General features: G+C 40.9%; 1 protein-coding gene across 1 annotated transcript in view; it reads right to left on the bottom strand.

Annotated features, from left to right (window-relative positions):
* Positions 1-12,081, bottom strand: part of TSPAN13 (tetraspanin 13) — a 32,961-nt gene extending 20,880 nt beyond the window's left edge. The window contains exon 1 of the mRNA XM_021689653.1: positions 11,872-12,081. Coding sequence (XP_021545328.1) covers positions 11,872-11,934 — 63 coding nt within the window. The 5' untranslated portion in view covers positions 11,935-12,081. The remainder of the gene's footprint in view (positions 1-11,871) is intronic.
* Between the last annotated feature and the right edge of the window lie 228 nt (positions 12,082-12,309).

The following is a 12,309-nucleotide window of genomic DNA, read 5'->3' as shown; positions in this document are numbered from 1 at the left end:
AGAATGAGGAATAGAAGAACCAAATTACTACCCAGAAGAGGAATGACCTCTGTAATAGACGTATGTTGCCTTTACAATCCAGCACATTCATCTCTTGTAAACCGCTTAATCATGGTGTTTCACAAGCCCCATCTGACCACTACTAGCAGCAGAGACACACAACATAGGCCTATCAATCAATCATGGTTGCTCATCCTCCTATCCACAGTGATTGGTCCATGGGATGGGTCCATAAACCAATGGTGTCAATCAGTTGTTCCATTCCATAATGAAAGGATATTGAAAGAAAAATAAATGGGTTCCTCTGGCATACCAAGCTATAAGAACAATTAAAATTGATTCTGCCAGTGGTCATTTTGGTACATGGCAAGTTCTATCTTCAAAAAGAATCTAAGCAGTGTCAAGCTGAGCTGAGAAGTAGATAAAAGAAGCAAGAGAGTTCTGACCTTTTCTGAGCCCCTTGATCCAGCCATACTTGACAATCCAACTATTTGGATGTCCCAATTCTATGTATGCTTTCAAGAGTTTGTGCTCTCTCAAAACGTATTCTTCTAAGCTCATCTATAACCCATAAAGAATTCTGGTTAATACAAGCTTCATCTTCCAAGTGTTTATCATAAATTTTTTAATACCTTCCAACTCGCAGAGACTTTGTCTACCTTCACAATTGAAACCACTTTTCCTACATAGACTAACTCTAAGTCGTTCACCTTGAATGTAGGCTTTTAAAAAATATGAGCACTTCCTTTTAGCTGAAAAGACCTCCTGGAAACTTTAAGGACAAAACAAGAAGGTAAATCAGTGATCCAGAGAAATGCCCTACACGATCTTCTGTCTGCAAACACCATCTCTAGACTTACCAAATTTAACTCCAGCCTAAACTCTACCACAGAGCAGGTCAGTGGTTGCTTGCAGGTTGGGAGCAGGGGTTGTGGAGCAGGAGGGAGGGATTACAAGGGAGGATAAGCAAACTGTAGGAGGCAATAGATATGTTCAAGGTCTTGAATGTGGCCATGGGGCTCAGAGGTTTACGTATATATCAAAACTTACTAAATTTCTACTGTAAACATGTGCAGCTTATGGTATGTAAATAATACCTCAATAAGACTGTTTCAACAAAAGACACACCTTTCCAAGGAAAAGCATTTTACAGTATCCTCCTTCTTCGGGAATGGAACAAATCATAATGCCTAGAGTTGCCAATGTGATTTGGTGGAAAGGAAGAAAGTTACACACCAAGAATGGTAGATCAGGAAAACAATGATGACTGGGACCTTGATAAGATCCTTGAATCATGCCTCTGCTCTGGACTACCTACTTCTGAACATTTACCTACATGAAAATAATAAAGCTTACTATTTAAAGCAGGGGTAGCTGGGTTTCTATTACCTAGAGCTGGATTCTATTCCTAATATGGTGGTCTTTGGTCTTTTTCCAAAGCCAGTAAGATCTGGTCATTCCCAGGCTAGTGATCTGTTGCTTCTAATCTGAGAATAAAGTCCAAATCCCAGGCTAACAAATCCAAGGATACGAAGAGCCTGGATTACTGCAGGAGGTAATTCATTAGCCACTATTCCCCACCTCCAGCCATACTTCAAATTCTTCCAACGAGCCTTCTATACTTTAAGTGCCATATAAGCAAAGCACATATTATTCTGATACTGCTAGCAGCTGGCTAAGTGTCTGGTACAGAAGAGGTACTCAAAATACACTGCTGAATCAAAGAGCTCATGAAATTGCTCATGATGCTTTAAGGACAGGTAAATGCTTCTTCCCTAACCAATATAATATTTGGGGGAAAGAAATTCAGCCTAATGTCCCAGATTATTCTTTCTCTATATAACCTATAAAAACCATTTTCATTCTTTCATCAAATATCCACATTTCAAAACAAGATGCAAAGAGAAACTTGAATTATTCTTTTTTTTTAAGATTTTATTTATTTATTTGACAGAGTGAAAGAGCACAAGCAGGGGGAACAGCAGAGGGAGAGGGAGAAGTAGGCTCCCCACCAAGCAAGGAGCCCGATGTGGGGCTCGATCCCAGGACCCTGGGATCATGACCTGAGCAGAAGGCAGAAGCCTAACCATCTGAGCCACCCAGGTGCCCCAACTTGAACTATTCTTAAAATATTTCTCGGGGCACCTGGGTGGCTCAGTTGGTTAAGCGACTGCCTTCGGCTCAGGTCATGATCCTGGAGTCCCAGGATCGAGTCCCGCATCGGGCTCCCTGCTTGGCGGGGAGTCTGCTTCTCCCTCTGACCCTCCTCCCTCTCATGCTCTCTGTCTCTCATTGTCTCTCTCGCAAATAAATAAATAAAATCTTAAAAAAAAATTTAAAAAAAAAAAAAAATATTTCTCATTACTTCTCTCTCTATATTTTTTTATTTTTAAATAAAATATAAAATAAAATATATATATATTATATATATATATATATTTAGCATCTGAATTCTACCAGGGTAAATGATTTGCTTTGAGGATGAAAGAGGAATATAGAACATTTGACAAAACTGGATTCGATTTTGTATTAAATTATTCAAAAATATTTTGTCAGGACTAAAATAAGAGAGAGAAGTTATACCAGTGGAGGATAAGAAATTTAAAACAGGAGTAAGACTCAGAGGGACTGTACCGCCAAAATGTACCCCAGCATCCACAGACACATGAAGAAAGCAAAGGCCCCAGACCGTCTTCCCTGTATCTGCTTCAACATTCATCATGAGCAATTACACTTGAACACTAAACTCTCCCTCTGAACTTCTGCCCAGTGTGGAAAACTGAAGAACAACTCAGCGATGATCAAGCATGTGTTTCTATGATGCCAAACATCTGGATAGAAATTTGAAAATTCTATAAATAATCTAGATATTGCTAAATATCCAGACATTTAGTGTTGAAGCCAGGACCTCAGTTCCTTGTTTCATTTTCATTCTTCAAATGACACAAAGAAGCCTCACATGCCATTGTCACATATTTTCCTTCTTTATGTTCTCCATGGTGCCAAGCAGATTTTCTACTTACCAGGCACAAAACACATATACATGTTACATAATATCTGCTAAGAAGAAGTTATATAAAAGAATTCAAAAGTAAGGAATCCTGACTTGTCATGTTCCAAGAATAACAGTTCGAGGTGGCATGCACAGCTGCCAACCAAGTGCCAACCGCCCCCTACTCCTGCCTGCTGTGGGGCAGTTCTGGGAGACAAGAAGTGGGGTTACGGGTGCAACAGCCCTGCACTGATTCTGTCATTCAATTAACTAAATGTCAACCATATGCCAGGGCTGTGTTGGGCAGTCAGAAGAGGAAAAGTGATGAGGACCTGTCCATACTGTTGAGGGGCACAGAGTTTGTCCTATGAAAAGCAGAAGGATAAATGCTCTTTCCAACGACCTCATTGATCAATTCCAGAACCAAGTCTTAGTCCCCATCTTACTTAGCAGCATTTGAGACAGATGTTCAATTCTGCCTCCTTAAAATGACTTGCATTTGGCTTCTAGGACACCGACCTCCACCAGGTTTTCCTCTGACCTTCTCAGGCTCCTTTCCTGATTCCCATTTGTCTTCTGAAGCTCTTATTGTAAAAGGGCCCTTGGTTCACTCCACAGAGTGAAGTGCACTTCTCTATCTATTCTCACTAACTTGTGGATCTCATCCAGCATCAACCCTAAATTCCATTCTCTATGTTGATGGCTCCCAGGATTTAAACTTCCAGCTACTACTCTCCCCTGAACTCCATTGTTGTCAGCCTAACTGCTATGTGACATCTACATTTGGGTATCTGATTGGCATCACATCTAATATCGAACCCCTTTTCTTCCTCCCAAAGCCTTTTCCACCCACAGTCTCTCCATTCCTATTAATAGAAGATCCATCCTGCCAGTTGGTTAGGCCATACAACATGAGTAATCCATGGCTCCTCTTTTTTTCTCATGTCCCATTCCAATCCATCAGAAAATTATGCTGGCTCCACTTTCAAAATACACCCCAAATTGGACTATTTCCCTTACACTGATATTACACTGGTCCAAGCTCTCCACATCTCTTGCCTAAATTACTGCGGTAGCCTTACATATGATTTCACTGCTTCCACTGTGGCTGTCTATAATCCATTCTCAATTCAGTAGCCAGACAATCTTTTAAAAGAAAAATCAGGCCCAAGGCCACCAATGGCTACCCTTTTCACTCTGTATAAAAGCTCTCATCCTTCCAGTGGTCTCAAGGCCCTTCATCATCTGCATCTCACACTTTCTCTGACTCACATCCTACACCACTCCACCCCCTGCTCACTCTGTCCCAGTCATAATGGACTCATCTCTGTCCCTTGCATAAAAGGCATACTCTCCTTCCTCTATCTTTTCAAAGTTCCATCTATCTGAAACACTTTCCCCAGATATTTGTCTTTCATTGCCTTCAAATCTTTGTCCCAGTGTTGTCTTCCCAAGCAGGGCAATCCTGGCCATATATTAAATATGTACTTATCCTCCCCTATCCACCCACGGCCTCACCACTCTTCATTCTTCTTGCTCCATTTTTCTCCACAGCACTTTCTTACCTTTTCATACGATGTATAATTTACTTACTTATTCGCTTACCATCTACTGCATCCCATAAACGTAAAACCCATGAAAGCAGCACATTTTGGTTTTGTTTACTGCTCTTGATGTTCAATTAATATTTTTTATTGGAATGAATAAAAGAAAACATTATCTGGGTTCATCTTACATAAGACTAAAAATAATGTATTAGACTAATAAGGTAAAAAACCCTAGCCAACTATGATTTAGAGTACAGTTTTATAGGAAGTGGATTTGTCCATGGGAAACGTTATAGGAAAACCTGGGAAGTGTATGAAAGGTTGGCCAACAACAGAGGATGAAAGAGTATTTCAAGAAACGTATTAGATCCTACCAGGGATATATAAAAGTAATGCCTACTTATTATTATTATTTTTTTAAGATTTTATTTATTTATCCATGAGAGACAGAGAAAGAGAGAGGCAGAGGCAAAGGGAGAAGCAGGCTCCCCGCAGAGCAGGGAGCCTGATGTGGGACTCGATCCCAGGACTCCGGGATCATGACCTGAGACGAAGGCAGACGCTTAACCAACTGAGCCACCCAGGCGTCCCTACTTATTATTTTTTAACCCAATGCTAACTTTAATGTTTTAAAATATGTGGCTGCCTTCTAGATTTAACTTTGAATAAATTATCTTTTTTTTTAAAAGATTTTATTTATTTGTTTAGAGAGAGGGTGAACATGAGGGCAGGGGGAGAAGCAGAGGGAGAGGAGAGAGAGAATCTCAAGCAGACTCCATACTGAGCACAGAGCCCAACACAGTGCCCGATCTCACAACCCTGAGATTACGACCTGAACCGAAATCAAAAGTCAGATGCTCAGGGCGCCTGGGTGGCTCAGGCATTAAGCATCTGCCTTTGGCTCAGGTCATGATCCCAGGGTCCTGGGATCGAGCCCCACATCGGGCTCCCTGCTCAGCAGGAAGCCTGCTTCTCCCACTCCCCTTGCTTGTGTTCCCTCTCTCGCTGTGTCTCTCTCTGTCAAATAAATAAATAAAATCTTTAAAAAAAAAAAAAAGCCAGATGCTCAACTGAGCCACCCAGGCACCCCCAGTATTTAATCATTTTTATGATTCAATATTATAATCATTTTATCATGTTTATGAAGTTTTCATTAGGTATGTTTTGCCCCTGGTGAAAAGGGAATAACCAATTCTGTAAATTTAACTCAAGGAGTATTTAGAGAGTATAGCTTCTGGTTTTTGTGGGGGTTTTTTTTTGTTTTGTTTTGTTTTAAAGAAAATGCTACACACTGAAGGATCTAACAAAGAGAAAGCTATGATATCTGCCAACAATAACAACAAAAAAAAATGGTTAATGGTCTAGCTGGTGTAAAGAGCAAACACAAAGCTATCTACGATATGGAGACTCAGGATGGTCAACGGCAAAGACAAAGTAAAACAAAATCTTACAATACTGACTCTCAGCCCTCACTGTAATTTAGAACTAGGTAGGAAAAAAATAATCACATGTCTTCCCTTTCTCCCCAGATCTGACTGAATTAGTCTGGAGTGGAACTCAAATAGTAAGATTCCCGCGTAAAAATGTAAGGAAGCAATGCCTTCTGACTTAAGAAATAAGAGGCTTTATTTGAGTAACTTTACTAACACAGAGCAAGTATTCTAGGTTGAGGGCAGAGGATCAGCAAAAACAGAAGGGCAACAAAGGGCATTTTGTGTGGGGAATTCTCTGTGGCTAAAAGATGTCAAGGGCTGCAGATGGGACAGGCAGATGGTGAAAGATCTTGAAGAGCATGCTAAAGAATTTGGGTTGATTCTCTAAGAGTTTTCATCTATTATCACAAATGGGTTTGGATCACTCGTTTTACAGTGGTAAAATAATGTGGAGTATAAATTCAGATGAAATGTGACATGAACAAAGAGGATCTAAACCTAACCTGCCTTTACCAGTCCTTCAAATGTATTTGAAGTGATAATGGCCCATTTTAAAACCACTTAAAACTGTATGTAAATCAAGCCACTGAAATATTCAAATCTCACACTTTGAATATGGGCTGAAATACAATTTTTCCCAAAATGAATTGTTTCTTTCTTTGTAATAACCTTTTACGTCGCAGAACTTTATGGAAGTCGATAACCTCACTTCAAGTGAGAAATGGCATAAATAGCACATTTTTGTTACCGTCTTTAAATCAAAAGTTGGGAAATTTTACAAACTTGGCAAAACGGCAGACTATAAATATCAGCACAACAGCATCACATGAAAATCTCAGGTTCTATAAACAGTGAATCATTTTTAAATCAAAATGCAAGAAAATAACCAGGAACCACTTAGATATTTTAAATTCATTCAGTAGTTTGAACGAGAACACAGAGAGAAAGAACATAAACCTAACCACACATGAAAATATTAAACAAGAATAATTTGAAAACTGATGATCGGAATTTTGAAAAATGACATCAGTGCAATCATTTGGAAGTAACAGCAATGAGGAGATCTTTCTTTTGCTGGAGTACTACTAGTGTTTCTCATTTATTTTGGAGTTAAGACTGAACAAAATTGGGCGCCTGGGTGGCTCAGTTGGTTAAGCGACTGCCTTCGGCTCAGGTCATGATCCTGGAGTCCCAGGATCGAGTCCCGCATCGGGCTCCCTGCTCGGCAGGGAGTCTGCTTCTCCCTCTGACCCTCCTCCCTCTCATGCTCTCTGTCTCTCATTCTCTCTGTCTCAAATAAATAAATAAAATCTTTAAAAAAAAAAAAAAAAAAAAGACTGAACAAAATTATAGTTTTCCAGCACTCTAATAACCAGAATGGGACTCAGAAAAATGTACAGGTAAATCATTCCATATTTTTACTTACTGAACCTCAGTCATTTTTTTCATACAATAAAAGATTAATATTATGACTTTGAGGGTATGAACTCCTGCCTCCATAGGGCCTGCCTGAGTCAACACCAGCTAGCGTTAAGGGCTAGAAATCCCAATAGCTTAAAAATCTTCATTATCACAAGCAGGTTTGTAATTCAGAAATTTAAAATAAACTTTTTCCGGGGCGCCTGGGTGGCTCAGATGGTTAAGCGTCTGCCTTCGGCTCAGGTCATGATCCCAGGGTCCTGGGATCGAGTCCCTCGTTGGGCTCCCTGCTTAGCAGGGAGCCTGCTTCTCCCTCTCCCTCTACTGTTCCCCCTGCTTGTACTCTCTCGCTCTATCAAATAAATAAATAAAATCTTTAAAAAAAAAATAAACTTTTTCCTCTTGAAGCTGTAACAACTTAATTTTTTTTTTCTGTAGCGCATCCAAAGCATTTATCCACATTTTTCCATTTTATCCTAAAAACTCATGAGGGAAGAATGAAATATATCATCACCAGTTTATAAATGGAAAAACTGAAGCTTGAATAAAGTAAGCTGTTTGCCCAAGGTTAAATTCCAAGCAAGTTGTAGAGTTGATATTCAAACTTAAGTTTTCTTCCTGAACCCAATTCTTTCTCTCCCTATAGACCGCAGAGATAATTTTTTTTACCTTTACATATGGTATGTTTTATCTGTTTTAAGACAATCCAGTTTCAGAGATATTAAAATGTAAATTATTATAAATCAGGGTCTGGGAATGGATGTAAATCAGTATAATTTTTGATGCTATATGGGGATTTTTCCCAAAGCAAGCAAAGGTATAGGAAAAAAAACTGCAAAAAAAAAAAAATCAATAAAACAAACTTGGAAAGAATTCAGGAGAATATGGAAAAAGAAACAAACTTCTGAAATGACCCTTCTCATTTTAAGAGCACAGTTATTTATGTTCTTTACATTCTCAATTAAAATTATTCATATAAAGGAATATGTATTATATATGTAATACTTAATACATATATTAAAAATCAGCAGTGCAACTCCTAAAAGTCTCTTCTTCTCTGCTTAGGAAGCACAAGGACATAAGTTATACATCTTCTAAGTGTTAACATATTTTAGAATAACCTTTATTTCATATTCTTAAAATTCCCCAGAAATCATACATACAATTTTAAAAAGTTTTTTGTGACTATTTGTCAAAACATTTTCAATCAAAAGTATTCTGAAAAAAACTATTAAACATAAAATAGACCATTTCCCCAAAGTAATTTTCATTTGCATTTATATCTTAAGGAGTTTGAAAAAGATACACGCTATTTCTACATTTTCTCCAATTTCATTGTACCTTCTTCACTCCCCCAACTTCTCTAACCCACAAAGATGTCCCCTCGTCCTAAATTTTAAGGCACCTAAAGTCAGTCATTCCCTTATATAACATTTAATTTTCCCATTCCATGAATCCCAACTAGATTCTGTTTCCCCAGAGTAGGCAGGTATTTGCCTTTGTATGTGTTTATTACTTCCCACAGTTCTCAGCAGAGTATACACATTAGGCAAATGTTTATTGACTAAATAAAGCTCCTGAGGTCATATGGAGAAAAGACAGTAAATTTAAAAAAAAAAAAAAAAAAAGAGGCTTCATAAAGCCATATTGATTTTAAAGCCCAGTTTGGTTCACTGATGTCTTCCCAAACTGAGAACAGTGCCTGTCATAAATAAATAAATATTTATTGAGTAAAGAAACGTTCAGTTTCTTGAAATATACTGAAGTTCTGAAGCCAGTCTCTTTCTTACAACACCATGAAGGTACAAGGAAGAGAATTCTGCTTCTCCTCTTCCTACCATATCTATAAATAGTCTATATTCACTACACTAACTTATTCAGTATTAGGGATTCTATTGATTAAAATGACCAAACCATAAATAACAAGAATCAACTGCACCTTTGGCTAATGACCAGAAGTCCATGACAAGTTTGGGGGATGTTCCTTCCATGCTATTTTAGTGACAGGCTTTCTGGCCCGATCATGAATTCTGCTCTCATCTGAGGCTCATCCACAGGCCACCTGAGCATGTTGACAGTCTGGCTCGTAGAGTCCTGCCGGCCATGGCCTTACCTGCTACTCCCATATGCAATCCTGGCTTTACTAACACTTTTAGAAATGACCTCAGACTCAATCCTGCAACTCTATGCATATTTTAGAGGTAGTTACCCTGGTGGGATTGGAACCTATAAAAGGTCCACCTATTTGTACCTTAGAAAGAAATGTCTCCCAAGTCTTCAACTTCAACCCTGCCCCCAACTACTTCACATTTCTCATCTTAAATTGTTGAGGGACAGACGAGGGAAGATACAGAATCTAAGTAAGAGTAGTGGCTCATTTTCATCATCTATTTAAGACAGTCCAACTTTTAACTTTCATTCACCTCCAATTTAAACTGCTGACCTTATTTAAGCTTGTTCACAATATATAAGAAGTAGACATTAATTCATCTTAAGAAATATCCTTTTTATCTAAAAAGTCTAGGATTTAAAAGGATGCTAACCATTTTATAACCTTGTGAATTTCTAATTAATTAAGGTTTACTGCATAGCTATTAAAATCAATAGAATACACTTTGACGGTCAATAAGTTGGATTAGCTATAAAAGTCTTAAAATGTTCCTTTAGAATCACCTTTCTCCTCGCTTTCCTGATACATAGTAAACACAACTATAAGTGACATATCTTGAAAACAACTAGACTTAAAAATAACTTGCCTTTTAATATACATTGCACATTAATCTATATAAATTAACTGTATTATATATATATTGCACATTAATTTATATAGACCTCTCAGTCAAGTAAGCACGCAAAGTAGACCTTCTACTGTAAGCAGACATTGTAAGGCTAAATGTCGGGTGAACAGATGACTAAATCATGGGGGCGGGGCAAAAGTCAGGACACAAAATGGTGAATTTGAAGTTCTAAGTAGGCCATTCATGCTAATAAAAGAAAATACCTGGAGAATTGGTCAGCACTTAATAAACAATCAATATGATCAACATGCTTCAGATGAGACAAAGGTGGATTTTGCTCGGAAACTTGACACAGCTCTCCAATTACAAGGAGCTGAATCACCAGGTGTTTTACAATTCCCCTCCCCCCATGTCTACTATCAGTGACCAAGTTGATTAGATTCCTACTAACTAGCCAGAAAAGCATACTTTATTCCACTGTCTCGCCTTCAGAGCTTTGCAAGCATGTTCAAATACAAAGGAACAGTAATGGTAAAACGATCCAGCCTCGCTCTCCTGTTGGTGACCACAAGGCATCCTCTCCATTCCAAGGATGTAACCCTAAGCTTGCACAGATGGCCTAGCTCTCTGCTAATGCAGGGGAGGGGGGTTTGCTTTCAGGGTGGGTGCTGCAAACCGCCAGGTGTATTTATAGAAGGGAGCAAGAGGAGGATGGAGGGATGATGACAGGAAGTTTCTTCCACCTGGGAGAGAAGCCTGGGGAAAGATCTGGATCCCACAGTCTAGGTCCTATTCCTCACTCACCAACTACCAGCTATGTAAACTTATTAAAAACCCTTTTTGGTTTGTTATCTTACGTATAAAATGTAGACAATGGCCCTTGCCTCGGATGGCTGTCAGAACGAGAAACAAAATCCTGGGTTGTGGTAGGCAATCGATAAACCTCAGCCTGCTCCCCCATTCTGTTCGCCCAGAATTGCGCCTCAAAAATCATAGAGATAGACTGCACCTTAAAACCAAAAGGCCCACGCTTGTTAGCAAAGAAATGACTTGGGTGGAGGCTTGCTTATTTACTGGAAGATTTCGCTTAAAATGGAGTTAGGATATTAATAAGACGGGAGACCACATGGAAAAAGCATCCAGTATGAGCAAACTGACAAGAAAAGAAAAGAGAACCCTTTATGTAAGCATGAAACAAACTTCGGAAGCTGCGGATATCCTGTGAACCTACTCGGTGACCTCAATTCAAATCACAAGAGCACGTAGAGCTAACCAAGATGCACACTATCCATAGGCTGCCTTGTCAGTTTCAGACCACGCTATTTTTGCAAAACTGTCCTCAAACCTGAGGCGGCTCTCCCGCCTCCAAACCCGCCCCAGATGGGTTTGGAAGCCAGGAGGCAGTATCAGAAGGGATAGCGATGGGAAAGTGGGAAGGTCTGGTCAAATGACTGAAAAACAAGGCGGTGGGTGAGGGGGCGGGGTAGAGCAATGTGGCAGAGACGCGGCCAGTGAGCCAGAAAGACGACGGCTTCACAATGAGGGAAAGGAAGAGACTGCGACAAGCGCCGGCTCCTGGTCTCGGGCGGGCACTGATGGGGAGGCCAGGGGCGCGCAGAGCGTGGGAAGACGGGAAGGGGGTGCGGAATGAAGTCAGAGTCGCCGGTCAGGCAGGAAAACCGAGGAGCAACGGAGCAGGTGGAAAGCCCCCGGGAGGGGAGGAACGGGCTCAGGGTACTCACTGTGTAGAGCAGGTTCAGCGCACACAGGCAGTTCTTGGAACACGCGAAGCCCCCGCAAACCATCTTGGCGCCTGCGGTGCCCGCAACCGCAGGTAACCGTGGCTCGGGCGGAGCCTCCGGGACAGCCTCTTTGTCCTTGCCTGTGGGGCCTGGCCGAGGCCGGGGTGGGGGGCCCTGGGCTGGGGCTGCAGTGCGCTGCGCGCCCGCCGCGGCTCGAACCCGCTCTGGAACCTGCGGCCGCCGCAGCTGGAGCCGGAGCCCGAGCCCCGCCCAGCCCCCCCGCCTCGCCCCGCGCGCTGATTGGCCGCCGGCAGGGAACAAAGGTAGAAATATGCAAATAAATGCGCTCCGCCAGCAGGCAGCCGGGAGGGGCGGGGCGGCCCGGGGGCGAGGGGGAGGGGGCGGAGGCCGTAGGGGACCTAGCTCGAGGGCAGAGCG

Source organism: Neomonachus schauinslandi, chromosome 12 (assembly GCF_002201575.2).
Source record: "Neomonachus schauinslandi chromosome 12, ASM220157v2, whole genome shotgun sequence".
NCBI classification, from domain to species: Eukaryota; Metazoa; Chordata; class Mammalia; order Carnivora; family Phocidae; genus Neomonachus; species Neomonachus schauinslandi.
The sequence above is the reverse complement of the archived record's forward strand: the minus strand, read 5'-3'. Positions and strand labels throughout refer to the sequence as shown.